This window comes from Mytilus trossulus, chromosome 1, assembly GCF_036588685.1.
Source record: "Mytilus trossulus isolate FHL-02 chromosome 1, PNRI_Mtr1.1.1.hap1, whole genome shotgun sequence".
Classification (NCBI taxonomy): domain Eukaryota; kingdom Metazoa; phylum Mollusca; class Bivalvia; order Mytilida; family Mytilidae; genus Mytilus; species Mytilus trossulus.
The window spans coordinates 57,715,027-57,732,710 of record NC_086373.1 but is presented as its reverse complement, the minus strand read 5'-3'; the positions used below and the strand labels follow the sequence as shown (position 1 = coordinate 57,732,710).

The 17,684-nt window shown below is 31.1% G+C and overlaps 1 protein-coding gene across 3 annotated transcripts in view; it reads right to left on the bottom strand.

Annotated features, from left to right (window-relative positions):
* Positions 1-17,684, bottom strand: part of LOC134728063 (uncharacterized) — a 58,532-nt gene that overhangs the window by 981 nt on the left and 39,867 nt on the right. For 2 of the 3 annotated variants that reach the window (XM_063592478.1, XM_063592463.1), the window contains exons 2-3: positions 2,832-2,922; positions 358-694 (exon numbers count right to left, since the gene is read on the bottom strand). In XM_063592478.1, coding sequence (XP_063448548.1) covers positions 358-694; positions 2,832-2,922 — 428 coding nt within the window. Of the gene's footprint in view, positions 1-357; positions 695-2,831; positions 2,923-8,809; positions 9,350-17,684 lie in introns of those variants that run through there. The other variant, XM_063592470.1, reaches the window with a different exon arrangement.

The window sequence follows — 17,684 nt, the reverse complement described above, 5'->3', positions numbered from 1 at the left end:
ATCACCATAACCAAACAGTGCTCGACAAGACAACAACGAGCGAAAAACAAATGAATGAAAATGCTACTTTGCTATTATATAATGCTTTTGGTACATTAAATTTAGAAAATCTATATTCGATAATATATATATCTTTTTTTTTTTAAAGTAAACATTCAGTCTCGTGATAAAAATTGATCTATTCATTAGACATCATTATAGTTACTTTTTTTTGATTGTTTAAATACCAATTAACTTAATATACTTTACATTAGGTCTTGTTTTTAAAATTGAAATTAAAGGTCTATTTCGTAATTATTTTGTACTGGTGTTTATGGTCCGAACATTATGAGAATGTGGCATCCAAGCATTAAGGACCTTAGCTATCTTTTTCTTTTCTTCAATAATGGCCGTCGTATCTGTTGGTGTTGGTGACGTTTGTGTTTGTCTTACAGAAACTTTTTTCTTCACACGTTTCATTGAATGATTATTAGAATTTCTGTTATGTCTGCCCGAGTCGCCATCACCGTCGCCTGGAAACTCTCTGCAGCATCGGCACGCTCCACAGAATCCACCGCAACATCCATAAAATCCACAACATCCGGAAAGGGAACAACATCCTTTATAGTCCACCAATCCACAGCATGGACCACAACTATCCCCGTATCGGTCCTGGCTTTCTGAGAACTCAGATACACGACTTTTTCTTTTGTGACTATAAGATATAATATTATAATTAAATTGAATCGATTGCTGAGAACTCAGACACATGCCTTTTTCTTTTGTGACTTTAAGATATAATAGTGATAATATTTTATTAAATTGATTTGATTGATTTGTGTTTAACGCCGTTTTCAGCACTATTGCGGCTAGTTGTCGGTCCGATTTTGTTGGTGGTGGAAAACGACATGTCTTAGTCCATTAGAATTGAACTACTAAGACCACTGGACCATCGAAGTAGCTCATTATTGAGGGGCGAAAGATACCAGATGGACAGTAAAACTCATATATCGAAAATAAACTGGCAATGCCATGGTTAAAAAAGAAAACCACCAACAGACAAATAATAGCACAAAAGACACAACATAGAAAACTAAAGAATTTCTCGTTTTTGTTATAATCGATTAGACCGTTGGTTTTCCCATTTGAATGGTTTTACACTGGTAATTTGTTGGACCCTTAATATATTGCTGTGTTGTGAGCATAGGCCCTGTGTTGAAGACCGTACCTTGACCTATAATGGTTTACTTATATAAATTGTGACTTGGATGGAGAGTAGTCTCATTGGCACTCATACCACATCTTTCTATATCATTCTATTAACACGAACCCCACTAAAGACTGGGGGTTAACTCAGGTGCTGTCATTTTGATTTGTTTCCTTCTTGAGGAACCATACTTATCGATGACGATATTCTTGATGAGTTACTAGCTTTGAAAACAGATGATATCAAATGTAAACATATATTTTTGTGAATATCAATTAACCGTAAACAGCGTTAGTAAACTTCGTGTAGGTAAAGCATATTTGATTTGAATCACTTTCGTACGAAAAATGACATCATTATATAATAAACGGAATACGTTTGTTTATTCATTTTTGATATTATGTAATAAAGATAATGAATCAAGACAGGTTTTAATAACTATAAGTCAAGAATTGGAGTAATTTTCCTAGGGTGGACTTAAGCTGTATAGACACAAAACTATGTTGAAATAGATTAACGGTTTTAGAAGAATTTATGAACAGTTTCAGTAGAATTTATTAAATGTGTCAGTATATAAATAACACATAGCTGAGAGGGTGAAAGAGCAGATTGTTACCCTGTGAAAACATTGTCAACCCGGCGCAGCGAAGCAAAGGTTGACAATGCTTTTTCGTGGAGTACCAATCTGCTCTACCACCCTCTGCTTTGTGTTGTTTAATTTATTATATTGCATGTCTTTTTGTTATTGTCTTTGACCGTTGAATTTTAAATCACGTACATAACAAAGTTACGTAGATTCGAAATATCAACATAAGCGAAGAAAGATGTTTTATTTTTTTTTATTTTGACATTCAACCAGAAAGTTCTGTGCCAAAACGTAGAACTTGTGCTTAACTTATTCGATCTAAATTCAATTCATTGTCTTTTTTTGATTGGTATTTCCCAGAGAGTGACATTAAAGAAAATTGTCACCGCTCAGCCATGTGATTGAGTAAATTTGTCACCCTCGTATTAAATAATCAAAATCTGTCGTTTTACGTTTAGTATAATAACTTATAATAAACTGTTTCAGTATGTATTATGCATTCATTTTTCGATCATTTCATCACTGAAACGACCTTTAATAAAGCGCATGTATGTTTCAAATTGTTTACTTGATCTATAAAACTGTATTTCTTCCTGTTTTCAAAGAAATTAGTTATTTGCTGTGCCTATTAATTCCCAATCACAACTTATATAAAGGTTTAAAATATAGTTGTGCACTTGACTATACTGCTTATGGTCTGACATATTGTTTGGTGTAATATATAACGCTAAAGAAGATAAGGTGACTCTATAAATCTGATTTTGTGTATATATATATATAGCAAACTGGTGTTTTAATTGATGTTTCATAATTTTTAACATGCACAAATTAATCATTACCAATCGCAAGAAAACTAGTTTAAATATTTCTAAAACGTTCTCTTCATCGGGAAAGCAAATTGTATTAATATCGAGATTTCATATTGCTATTCTATCATAATGGGATGCCTGTCTCTTTCTTTTTTTTCACCCCGGCCACTTTTGTCGTGGTTTTACGTTGAAGGACTTGCTTTTTTCTTTTCAAAGTATTCCTAGTTTACTTGTATAATTGTTTACTTACCAGCAGCAATACCGTATGATTATTATCAATAACAAGAGTAGTAGTACAAGTGCTAACAACGAGGCTAGACCAACTGTCATCCAAAACCATACTGAAATATATATAAATATTGTATTTATTATTCTCATGATAAGCAGTATATGCAACGAAAAACTCAAAAGCAAGAATAAAACATTGTAATTCTAATTATATGATAAGCTTCAGTGAAAAAAGATTGGTTGATTGATCGTTGCTTAACGTCCATTGGCAAAAATGAATGCATGTTCATAACGATCATTGAAAAAGAAGCATATGAAATAACATTTAACACTGAAAAAAAAATGTATAGCAGGATTAAATACCAAAAACTTCTAAGAGTACTATAAACCGCAACGGATACCTGAATTCTGTTTGAGTTGTATGGTTATACATTCTAATAAGACCTTACGTTTATTTCGACAAAGTTCATGTAAGATTCATTCATAGAGAATTTTTATCCATTAATGATTAAGAAAACAAATAACTAGAAATTGTTTCAAAAACGAATTGAATTTCGAGTGTGATATCTTATAAAATCTTACCAATATTTTTAATCTTGAATTTTTCATAAACAACTATTTACCTTAAACCAGTTATATGATTAAATTGATAGCCCATGATATTTTAATTTACATATATATGAATAACATAAAAGGATTTTCAAAAAGTATTGGTTATATTTAATTTAGCAAGGATCATTTAGTTTGACTGAAATTTATCAACCAATTTTATACGCGTTCAGCTACGATAGCACATCAATTGATCTCATAGAATATGAAATAAGATGTGCTGAGATTGCAAATGAGACCACCATCCATTCAAGACGAATTTATAAAACCGTGTGTGGGTCTTCTGTTAGAAAATTCGGCTAATGATTTAAGGTAGCGCATATGTCATAAGCGGGGCATGTGAGTGTAGCTTTTCCATGCAATACATTCAGATCTTTTCTACCAGCGCTTCCACATTTTAATATATATACATGCTCTTAGTTACGGAGGACGAGTGTGGAGGGGTAAAATGGGACCGGATCATACTCAAAAGTTTGCATGCACGAAATCTTTTGCACATACTTATCATCGATTGACCGAAGAATGCTGAATTTGTTTTGGCAACTCCACCCACTTATTTGTATTATGTCTCTGTTTGAACACATATTCATATAGCGTTTAAACTCGATTACTATTCCATTCGCCTCTTATGATGCCTAATGATGCCATAAACTATATTAATGAATTTTATTATCAATTTGTTAACAAGTAGCTTACGTTTATGTTCGATTTAAGGTGGTACCTAACACTACAGGGAGATAACTCTGTTAAATCAACAGAACGTTTTAATGACGTTATGTTGTTTTAAAAGGATTATTAAGCTTCTCAATGATCAAAATAAGTTGTTGTCAAACTGCTATATAACCAGTGTAATTTTTTCTGATTAAACGGTTGGTTCAAATTATTTGAAATTTTTATATTTTTGTGAAAAGGAAAAAGTAAATACTTTGTCAAAATTTTAAGAAAATTAAACAAGCCAAATTAATTTTAGTTCAGGTGTTGGGTACCACGTGCACCTTAAAAAGAAACATTGAGTAATTTTTTTTTAATTGCGCCACTATGAAACTTAGATAAAAAAAATTAAAGGAAATCTGTGTTGAATATATAAAATATATATATTTTTTTGGGTAAATATTTTAATCAAGGTCTTCTTATATACAAATACAAGTTGTCACCTTAGTTTCCATGACAATATTAGTGGTCTCATGCAAATACTGTGATAGAAATACAACTGACCGAATCGTACGCCCGCAATTCAAGTATTTTATTACGTCGAAAGATTTTGCTATTCAGATACGGATGAATTAAGAATTAAGTACCAGTCTTTGTAAGAATCAGACAATTTAGGTAAAAATCAAAACATGATAAGAAAAAAAACCACCGAGCTAATCATGCTATTTAATACTTACCATCATCCTGAGTTGAAAATTATTAGTCTTTCGTTTGTGTGTGTCTGGTATTAGATAACTCGGTTAGAAAATTGGTTAGAATGATAGCAAATTACAGAGTTATCTCCCCTTATTAGTTAATTCCTAGTGCATTTCAACCAAATTGTATCTTCTATTACCAGAACAGAAAATGGAAATGAATGTGGTTTTTTTTTGTGCATAACTACATATTATGAACTGAAATCATTGTCAAATTGGGTGGGTTTTTTTTGGTCATGTTTTCACCGCTGCCTGATTCTTAGGCAGACTAGCACTTAAGAAAAGTATTGTCTATAATCTTAGCAATTTACTTTGTAGAATGGCTTTATATTTTAACTCATTGACATGTGAGGGATATTTTATTTCTTCCATTAAAAAAAAATCTTAATAAGAAAAATCCCATGGGGACAACCGAACTGTTTTCAACGAAGCTAGTACCATTAATGCTACCAAAAATATGACGTCATATGCGTGATCCAATTAAATCCATTTTTTGAAGCACCTAGTACTTTGCGTTATAAAACAAATGGATAAACGAATTTCATACTTTTGAAACAGTGTTATTTTACGTCTGTATGTTTTCAAATTTGAAAATGATGCTCGACATTCTCCCATGAAATGTGGAAACTACTGCTGCCAATGGCAGATAATTTCAACTCGGGACAAATTTCATCAGAGGATTAAAGTTTCTCATAACCCGCCGCTATTTTGATCTAAGGTCAATAAGCAGTTTTATAATAGACGATACATTTTTTATGTTTATTTGGCAATTTTGTCATATGATGAAAAGGAAATATCAAAACCCTCTTATGCAGTCAATTATTATACATAATCATAATCATGCAAATGCTTCTTTTAAATGCAATTTTATCAAATAAATCTTAAGACAGAATTAATTTATATATTTTATATGACGTAAGACCATTATACCATTTGAAAGGATCAATTAGGCTTCAATATGTCTTTTATGACAGAAATTATTTGACCGAACTCGAATCGAATGTATCCTTGAATTTTATAACACCGAGGAGCACTTAAACATTATGAAACAAACACATGTTTAAAAATTTGAAATCATTGATTATGATTGAAGGAGTGGTACTTCCTTAAAACATTATAATATAACTTATCATATACGATGCGAAGGCTTTATTATAAATAATAAGTATTTTTGCGCCTGTTAAAAGTCAGAAACTATATGGCCTTTGTTAGTCTTGTATAATTTTTAATTGAAGTTTTTTTCTATATATATTTCGGAGTAAAGTATGGCGTCTATTATCACTGAACTAGTATACATTTTTATTTAGGGGCCAACAACCAATTTAAAAGCACGCCTCCGGGTGTGGGATTTTCTCGCTCCATTGAAGACTTATTTGTGGACTTCAGCTGTTATCTGCTCATTTGTTCGGTTGTTGTCTCTTTTGACAGGCGACACATTCACCAGTTCCATTTTCAATTCTATTTAACATCAAAACGTCATTAGGGAAATAAAATATTGCCTCACCTTTTTTTTTTACAATCAAAAATGCACAACATTATGATTCAGTTTAAATTTCAGAAAAACAACACTTGGTTGTGTAACAGAAGCAGATACGAAAAGAACATAAAAAGCCATCTTGGATAACTTTAACTTGATATAAAGATAAGGGGATGTTCGAAGATTGTAAATGAGACAACTTTCCGCCAGGGTCCAAATGATGTACATACCAGCAAATAATATGTGTGTCCTATTGTTTTGTCTGACATATGAGAATAACATTCAAGCAAACACACAAACACCCAAGTTTTTAATCCATTATACCATTTTTTCGTTACAAAATATTGTGAATGACATAACTATCAGAAATACTTTGAAATAACTGAGAACTGCAAGATGGAATACACTTGGTCAGTGACCAATTGTACGATTTGAACGTTATAATTTTTTTTTCAAAAAATGTTTTAGATATTTTACGGTGTGAATAAAGAGGTTCAGTGCATAAAGGTAAAGCGGATAGCCGATTTTGACAAGACAAAAGTGTCGTGATGTACTTTTAAATTACATAATATGCCTCCTTCAGAACACTGATCATCTGTTCAATGTGCATACGTTCGATTTTTTAAGTACTTATCCCTATAAGCGAAATAATCAAAACTGGTTTGAAGAGTTAATCGACTGAAATTGTTCTGCAAACACTGTTTTGTCAATTAGGCTTAATTGTATTGACAGATGTAGAGTTTTGACGGTGCATTTTATGAACTTTATTTAAACTACTGTCAAAAAGTTGAATTTCATTTTATTTAAGATGAGGTTATAATTCAGTTACGTTTCGGGGCTTTGTACATAGAGATTTCGTTTGTCGGGATATCACATTCGGAAAAAAAACCATTTCATTTTTTAACCATATCAAGTTGTTAAGGTTTATAACATTTATAAAACATTATAAACTGACTGCTTTCAAAAATGCAACACATCACATTCAAAACCTCATTTGTTTTTATTTTAAATGACAGTACAGAATTGATCTTTTAGCTAACTATTCGAAAATTTTGGCATATTGCAACATGTTACTAGCAAACAATGGTAAATAGAACATTTTCATTTATATTTGAAGTTAAGAATGGAAATGGCGAATGTTTCTAAGAGACAACAACCTGACCGAAGATTAAAAAAACCCCAGCCGAATGCCAACAATGAGTCTTAAACACAGCGAGAAAATCCAACACTCGGAGGTGGGCTCCAGCTGGCCCATAAACACAAATGTGTACTACTTTAGTGTAGTTAAGCTATACAACAGAAGCAATATTTATGTATTTCTTTATATTATACGCCTACTATTATATATATATATATATTTAGTTATCTTAGTTTATATCTCCATAAAAACTTATATTCAACATTGAAGTCTTTATATTTAAGAATGAAATGATCCACGAAAATAATGAAAAAAAAGTCATTGGGCACATAAAATTATCAGATGAAAAGAATTGCTCGGTTGATAGATAGAAAAGACATGAAATAAATGAAAACCTAATTTAGAAACCATAACTGTAATTGGTTGCTAAAACAAGTCTCACAACCCTCTGGCTTGCGTAACCAAATTATTTTTGCAAGAATAGTTAAGTAAAGTCGAGAACAAGTTACAAACATCTGAAATAATAGGGCCTTTGGGTGCTATACACTTAACGAACCTGTCAAAATCTACATAAATTGAATGGAAAGCAGCACTGTATTAAAAAAACAAAAATGAGTACGTAATTTCTTATTTTTTTTTGTGTAAAGACTGTAAACGGCATTGAAACTGCTTTAATACCTCATATTTTGTTCTGTTATAAATTCAAATATCATCCTACTTTATACGCCTACAAATCATTGTCATACTTAGTTTGTAAAATGTACAGGTAGCCTTATTTATGTTTTTTTTTTTTTTTATAAATTACTATAATAGCTAGTAATAAAAGTTTATATACAACGCTTGTTTTCAAGATACTTTTAAAATCTCAGATATTGCAAAGATTTTTTAACGAAAAGAGAACTTTTAAGATAGTAGAAAAAAGAATAAGAGAAATGAAAAGTGGACTATGTGAAGATATTTAGATCATATTGAATGTATTCGTCGCTATACTTGTTTTCTTGTCACATGCAAACATATAAACTTACTACGAATTCTATTGTAAAGCTAAATCATCTATAGGAGCTTTTCTCAAACAGTTTTGAATTAAAAAAAAATTATAACTAAATTAACTTTCTTTATTTTTAAACAACATATATTACTACAAAAGAGTTATTTTTGAGTTCATTATTATTTTTTTTTAAATTCATATTTGTATCAAACATAAGTGATTTCAGCAAAAATTCTGGACGAATAATTTATTTATTTTATTCGAGTTAAATTTTCTTTAAATCCAAACATTGCGCAAGGACATGGTGATGAAAACATCAAACAACATATATGGGAAATCTAAAGATATAACAAGCCTTTTTAAAATCTAAGTAACACATTACCATTATCTTTGGCCGCAAATTTACATGATGGTATAGTTGACCATGTGCCACTCGTATCTAAGCATGTAGCAACAGCATTTCCGGACAAGGTATAGAAGGAGTTACATACATAAGTAACTGTTTCATTGACATTGTATAAATTTTGTGATGACACTATATATCCATTGGAAACAGTCTGCGTTGTACAACTCATTTTTACTCCTAATTTCAATATATATTCATAAGAAATAACATCGATGTTTTATGAAAGGTACTTTCTTTCTACCAGTTACAATACCTCCTCACATTAAAAGTTCAAGTGAAAGTAATCCGTAATCAGTTTGTCGGAGTTTGTTTTGGCGATTATCTATCCTTATGAAAATATTATGTCTGTGACCAAATCGCGTTGATTATATAGAAAGCAAACTTTCTAATTTGGGTATTAATTTAAATTGACGTGAAGCGCATTAAAATGATATTCAAATGGTATAACTATTGAATGTATATCTAATTTAAATGTGACTCCAAAATTATCGTAAAGAAACGGTTTGAACCTTTAAAGTTTGTTTGCTTTCTTCATGTGTGAAAATGTGTAATAAAGTTTTTAATGCATATATAGTGGCTGTTTTACGGATCATCCGGTTCTATATGGGGTTAAGATTATGCAGCAGTTTTTAAGCGTCAATTTTGCACTAAGGTTTATGGTTTATTATAAATCACACCCATATTTATTTTTCACCATGGAGAGATACTGAAACAACAATTTATATGATTGAAATCACTAAGCAATTTATAAATACTGGTACTACAGTACAAATGCATCTTCGAATGATAGACATTGTATACCAATTTCCCGAGGCGGATCTGGGTTTTATTTATAGTGGCCTATAACACACAAAAATTAAAACTTTTAAGGGGGTACCCAACACTATACCCCAAAAAATTCCTGTCGTTTAATTTTTCTTAATTTTTTTTCATTGATAAACTAGGCCAACCTAAACATCTTGTAAAAATTTTAAAAGATTTGAACCATAGGTTTAAAAGATTTGGCAATTCAAATATGGCATCTTTTACATACTAGTATCGGCCAAAATTGGAAGTTTCTGAAATATGGGTATAGGGTTGAATTTGTAAAAAAATAAATAATTTAATCCTAAATTGACAATAGCATAGCTAATAATGATAGCTGAGGAGAATATTAGTTCACTGATACCCCCTTCTTGTAATTTTTTTATTCCGGTTAAAAACATTTGCAAGAACTTTAATAGGGGGTATCAGAATTAACCCCTAAAAGTGAATGCTGTGCTTCTAGTATTGAAGAAGAATTTTTTTTTTGAAAAAAAATGTGTCGTTTAATTTTTTCATAAAACAAAGCATTTGGAGTGCTATACTAGTCGGTTGTTCTTGCAAATTTTTTTTAAAATTTAACCGTTAGAATTTTTGGAATTTAAGTTGAAATTAGGCCCCACCCTCAAATTAGTTCATTAAATAAGAGAAAAATCTGTTCAAAAAGTACATAATGGCCAAAATTTGGTTTGTCTTTTGAACTAGGCCTTAGCTATTTGGCATGTGGATGTATCATCACAGGGTTAAGTGTCTGGCATCATGATGACCTTTATGTGACCTTCAAATGTGATCTCAAGGTCAACTTTATGGGTGTTTTTCCGTGAAAAACACAACCATGTAGGCCATAACTTCTTTGCATTTTGACCTAGGCCTTACATCTTTGGCATGTGGATGTATCACCATGAGGTGGTGTGCCTTCTTAATATTTTGACCTTCATATGACCTTGAACTTTGACCTCAAGAACGATATATGTGTTTTTTTGGTAAGAAACACTTGTACAGGTTTCATGTAGTTATGAATCCATATTTATTTAAAAAAATCATATAACAAAAGCTTTAATCGACCATACAACAATATAGACACTTCTTTTGACATTTAAAGCCATTCAATGCACACGGAATACATAATGGACATGTAGTCACATAGAATTGTTTGAAAAGGGAATCGTTTCTATTGAAGCGCAGTGCATGTACTTAAATACTCAACAGACAGCGAAGTGAAAAACTTTCTAGGAATCAAACAATAAAAGGAGTTATGCCAAATAACTATATATATACCAATAAAGGGACAGACGGACAGAGGTAACCCCCAACCCCCCCAAACCGACAATCAGTTGCAGGGGGAACAAAAGGATGTAATTGATTTTTGATTTGAGATACGAGCTGTTGAAATTAAAAGCATGACACACGAAAAGTACACATGATACAAATCAAAAGCTTTAAAGTTGGCAGATGCTTTACATGATCAAGATTTCAATTTATTGGTCGTATGGCCAGATTCAAAAATATACGATTCAAAACATAACGTCAAAACCATTGGTGCAAAGAATTACGGCTTATGAGAGATGAAACAGAGCTGACTGTGCAAAATCCCTATACTGTTAAATCAAGTTCGTTAAACATAGACCATTTTTTAGTATTTCTGCAGAGGTTTATAAATATGACAATTAGATACAACTGATTTTTAGTTAAAAGCACGGCAGTTACAAGTTTCACATTATTTTTGGGCCCCTTATTATGATAGAGAATGATTACTCTATTCGGTATTAATCTTGAATTGAGACTTGAAAATAAACATTTTCACTTGTCACTTGCAATAACATCACACTTTCTTTTTTATATTTATTTCAAAATTGCATTTAATAAAAAAAATTCGGAAAGATACACAAACATGACAATGGAACAACAAAAGAAAATAACAAATTTTGCTATCCCTTCGAAATTGAAGTTTGATAAAGCGAAAATAACATGTTCTATTTATATCATACATGTGTAGTTTCAGTTTCAACTATGATTCTAAATATAGACTTTACTTTCCCTAAAATTGCGGACGGAATAGAAGACACCCGTTAATTTTCTACACATGTCAAGATACAGGTTGTTTAAAGATACTAGAAAGATAAAGTTTTTTTAGATGAATTAAGAAAGCAAAAATATGTGTAGTGTTTTTTTGGACTAAATGAGATGTTTTTTTCTTCTTATTGCCTTGTTCCGTGACATTTTAATGATGCACTGGTGGCTGAGTACCCCTCTGGGTACATGTATCTTCAAACTTTTTACATGAATATAAATCATTCAATAAATATTCAATTGCACTTTAAATAATATGACAGCAATTATAAAATCATGAAGTAATGATCTATTTTACATTACTACATGTATTACTAAGGCCATAGTGTATTTTATTTAAAAATACTAGTTTCGTTAAACAAAAAAAAGTATGAGAAGTCAATTCAGTTTTGATTTAATCAAGTTGATAAGAAGATCTACGAGCATAAGAATTGTGTAATTGTCCAGGGATTCTTATTTATTTGGTTAACATTTTATTGCCGGAGGGAGCTACCATTTGAGAGGAGGGTAGGAGGGGTCCTGATCCTGAAATCCCGGCTTAAAAACATGAAATCCCGAGGTCTCGAATTTAGATAAATCTAAATCCTGACATCCGAAAATAGAATTTCTGATCTCGAAAGGGTCAATCCCTAAATCTTAACATTAGAAACACTCGATCCCGGAGTCCCGATAAAGGTCATATCCACCCTCATTTGAGGAGGGGGGCTTGGAAAAAATTTGAAAAAGGCAAGACAGGCTTTGGAACAAACAAAGGCAGGATCAGTAATTTAGCATAACAGGATGACAATTTATGAAATCAATTTCAGTAAACTAATGAAAATTACAAGTCCGTAAAGAATGAAAAATAAAAAATGCATGACAATATAATGATGAATTCAACTATAAAAAAAAAATGCAGGACAATGTTTTATAAATCCTAGCCCTCCCCTTAATATCATATGGTAGCATTCTTAGACATGTTGCACTTTATTTCATTTTATTTAAGACCTTCATGCAGGCATTGCCAAGTAAAAAACGAAAACAGTTATGGTCCCTTCTCTTTCTGTTTCCCTCCTTTTCAAACGTCCTTGTTTTCTTTTGGTAAATTTATTTCACTTTGAAATTTCCCTATTATGTCTCATTGAAGGTTCATTTATTGAAAATGATTAACTTTAAATGATTTTTAAGGATTAAATGAATAACAAAGGGTGTACAGCTGGTCTTAGCAATAATGTAAACATTCTGATCATGATCTTTTAAAAGCTTGCATATTGCACATAATTTTAAAACGCAGCAATGAATCAGACTATGAGTTAGAGTTATCTTTTCCTAGGTGTTCTGTACCCCCTTAAGCGTTGACCAAAAGAAAAATGTATTAATATTAAATATTCTTTCTATATTGTGTATTTTTAGATTTAAATGGTTTAAAAGAAATAGAGAAGAAATTGTGGTCTGCACTCTGTAGCTTAGGTCTGTTACTACCAATAGATCATATCAGGTGATGGAATTCGAAGACTATCAAACCGAAAATACTTAACGCTAAATAGCCTGTAATTCTTTTTGTTTGCAAATTGCGAGTTATTATGCGAAAAAAATGAATATGTAGTTTTATCTGTCAAATTTAGTCTTGGACAGTTTTGCTGAACATTCTGTTAAGATGAGGTTGATTTTTGTGCTCTCATTTAAAGAATCTGTAACTTCGTACATATTGAATATAAAAATACGGAGATGTCTAAAAATGTCGCCAATGAGACAATTACACTTTGTATTCAGAAGAGCCAAAATGGAGAGGATGTAAGCAACTTTAGATCAAACTATAGCCTTCAACAATGTGCAAAACCAATACCTAACGATGAAATAAATTTGACCAGACAGCAACCAAGACAACTACTGAAATACAGGATCCCGACTTCGAATAGACATAACATACTAACATGGCGTGGTTTAAACATGTTTGTGAGCGCTCAGTCCCTCCTCTAACCTTGGATCGATTGTGGTACAACAGTACACAATAAAATAAGACTGTAAAAAACAGTTGTTAATAGCTTTATTCACCAGATAGGTACGAAGCACAAAAAAAAACCAAAACAAGTAACATTAAGACACACAATTTAACAAGACTTAGGTTATCTTAGAAGCCAGAATTATACGTAATTTCATTTTCACTCACTGAGTGATTCCACTGCATGGTTATTAGTCACAGAGGATTCCATATACCAAGGAGAGAGTACTTTTTTTCGATATTGACATGTCGTTAATTTTTAATCTAATTCAAGTAAGTTCATAAAGTCATGTAATGTGCTAAAAAAAAAGGATCAACCTGAGTAACTCTTTCAGAAAAAAATTACATTGAACTTTTATGTCATGTGTTGTCATTGTAACGTTACTAGTTTTTTTAATTCTTTTTATAACATTTAGCAACGATTCATATTCCTATTTTTGACTTTTCAAACGTTAACCAAGATCATTTCAGAAAGATTTGTTATGGATGCGGACATCCATTTTGTTCTTATCAATGAGCGTGGTGATTTGTTTTATCTAAAGCAAAGCATTATTCTTGTCTTTTTTCAGTAGTACTACTGACCATTGTACACTGGTGTGATATACGAATAAGTTCATATGCAACCACGAATTGAACTAAGTATTGGTGTATAATATATATATCTTCAATCATGCAATTTGTCGTCTTTTTATTTTAAACTGTTTGTATAAGTTTGTTTCATCTTTATTTTATGTAGTTTTGGTCTTTCAAAAAACAATCAGATTTCACAAATAGCAACAGGTAATGATTTTTTAAAGATCGAAAAATATATTGATTTCACGAATCAAGTCTGACAGACATTTCCTTTAATGTCACAATTCTAACAGTAAACAGAAGCATATGCGGTTTAAGATTTACTGTCTACGAAGTAGGTACCTTGACTGAATGTTTAAATATACCAAACTACTTCAATTTATATAACTCACACGATCAAAGTACTATCGTGAAGTGTCTTTTATTTACAAACGTCATTTAAAGTCATTTAAAACTCATATTATACAACGGTACATCTCAATCAAATTATTCAGTTAAAAAACGTAACCATTTTTTGACTGCAGACCTTGAAACTGAAATTATCACTGAATGTTTTTTTTTTGCAATTATGAATATTATGAAACGTAAACAAATCAAACCTTCAAAGTGGGAAAATTCCTTCTTTTCATTGGCAGATCTACATATGGCAAGGGTTGAACAAAACAATTACTTATAATTATACATTGTAAGTCGAATCCATTGAATAGTTAGGATGGAATAAAATCGCATGAAAATGATACAACGAGAACATATCTATAGCAAATAATTTTTCGAAGATGACAACTAATTGATGTTTAGTTTTTGTATTATTCAGTTATCAATGAATGTAAATTTCGGAATTCTTTATATCATTTTTACAATTTTTCCGAGTAAAACTCCTATCAAATACACTGACTTCATACGTATACAATCGAAAAATTGATTTAAAATGATTGAAAACGAATTTTGATACTATGGTGTAAATGTTCTTTTGATATGATATGAATTTTAATAGAATAACTGCGGTGTCAGACCCAAAATCTTTCTGCATCTCTAATAACCGCGCGTCGTTAAAAAGTAAGAGGAAAAACGGGTCGTCACAAAATCGGAATAATGTGTACAGGTAGGACAGGACACTAACTTGTCGTAATATGGACTGTTGCCTTGTGAACTAGCATGTTGAAAATTCGACTATGCGTGTAAGTCTAGTACAAATTAAAGCAGGTTTAAACCAACATAACCTTTTTATGCAAAAATAAAAAAAGAAATAAATCCAAACTGAAAGGAGACAGACACAAATAATTATGCAGTTCGTACAAAACTACAAAATGGATGACATGCCCTAGAAACGGGAGAGATCCGTTTGCGCCCAAAATGCGTCCTTTTGCGCCACAACTTTTCTTCTCAAATGCTACGTTTGCGCCACATGTTTTACAATTATATGGTATAATTTGCGCCAAAAATGCAGCTGCTTGTATACAAACATTTCATCTTTGTATGAAATGCATAGAACATTTCATAATAATTCCTAATAATAATAAAGCCCATACGCATGGTGGGAACAAAGCAATGTGTCATCAACATATGTGGTTAAAACATGTTCAGCAAAAGCTTCTATTTTCTTATCTTTTGGCAAATCTTTATCAAAACATTCAGCAAATTCTGTACATTGACTGCAGTTTAAGCCATTTTTCTGCAAATGCTCATCTCCATGATGAAATATCTCCGAACATAATAGGTAAATTGGCGCAAATGAGTTCCGATTATTGGTGCAATTGATACATTTGGAAAACAAAATTTGGCGCAACTGATACCCCTAAAAAACAGTAATTTGTGCAAAAGGACTGCTGCCCTAGAAACTCAAAGTTCGAGTGACAATCGCTACAACTTTCAATTACCATTCTTTTACAAATTTTATGTTTTGTGAAATAGGGTGACATCAGAATATAATTTAGAAAGTGTATGGATTGGGGTGTTTCTGTGCTGTTAGTACAGAACAAAATGGTACCGTTTATGTTATTATTTACATTGGGTTGATACCTCTGCTGATGGACTGATTGTCCCCGAGGGTAATACTATTCCAGTTGCTAGTACTTTGGCATAAAATTACGAATTTTATGTTATCAAAATGTGCTAGTTCAAAACTAATGCTCTGCTAGGCTTTGGTTTTTTTCTGTCCCTTTTGGTTTATAGCTCTTCGACCTTTTAATAAGCTTTTGATTTTCAAAGATATTTGCCTCGAACATCACTGAAGAGACATTGATTGTCAAAATGCGCATCTGGTGCAGAAAAATTGGTACCGTTTATGTTATTAGTCAAATAGTTATGGGTAGGTATATTATGAAAACTTATACTTATGTCTTTGCTTTGTAAATCATAATTACAATAAAACTGTATGAACTCGGAAAAAATGACGATGCACTTTTAAAGTGTCTCAGACACCTTGAGAAGACGTACCTGTCACGCTATGTATGCATAATAATTCATAAAATTATAAAAAAAACTAGAGTAGTAAAAGAAGTATTTAAAGAAATTATATTCGGGTATGCGAATGAACATTTTTATGAATATAAATTAAGAGAAACGTGTGGTGAGCGTCCATAAAATATCAGGACAACAACATTAAAAATAATTATCGAATTTTTCAAAATTTATTATCTTTATTAAAAAAAATACAATGGTGAAATTTTAAAACTTTGACACACATTGTTAAAGGGTTCAAAAGCTAAGATTATAGTTGACTTCTCAATATAGTATAATAGTTCACAGTGTGTAAAAAATACTGTTCTACCAATTTTATACGTATGACCAATTCTAATATTTCCGTTAGGTTTAATAAGTCATATAACCAAGGTTCAACTACAAAAGTTGTGATGATAGTTTTAACCTTACATTGTATTTGTAATATACTCGAAACACGTACACTTCATTATAGGTATATAATAACAGTTATTAGACAATCTTTTAATTATTTTGTTGACCTCTAAAATTGATTTTACAAATGTGAAATACTTGACTCATGTAATTTGTTTTTAAAGGGATAAACAATAGATGTATTGGATTGGGTTTCAGTGATAACATATTAATGAATAGCTTTTTGCTCTAACTTCAGGATATTTTTCGACCATTTGGGCTCAACAACAACAATATTTCTACATGCTGATATGCAAATAAATGACAGTAATTCTGTACCAATTTTGGAAAATATTTCGCACTCTTTTACACTGATCTTATAAAAATTATATAACTCTAAAATATTATATAATCAATACACATTATTATGAAAAAATATTTTGAGGACACTGAATTATAATAAAAAGTACGATTATCAATCAATCAATCAATCAATCAATCAATCAATCAAATAATCAATCATACAATTAATTTATCAATCATCAATCAATCATTCAGTTAATTTAATTAGGAGTAAATTAATCAATGGATTAA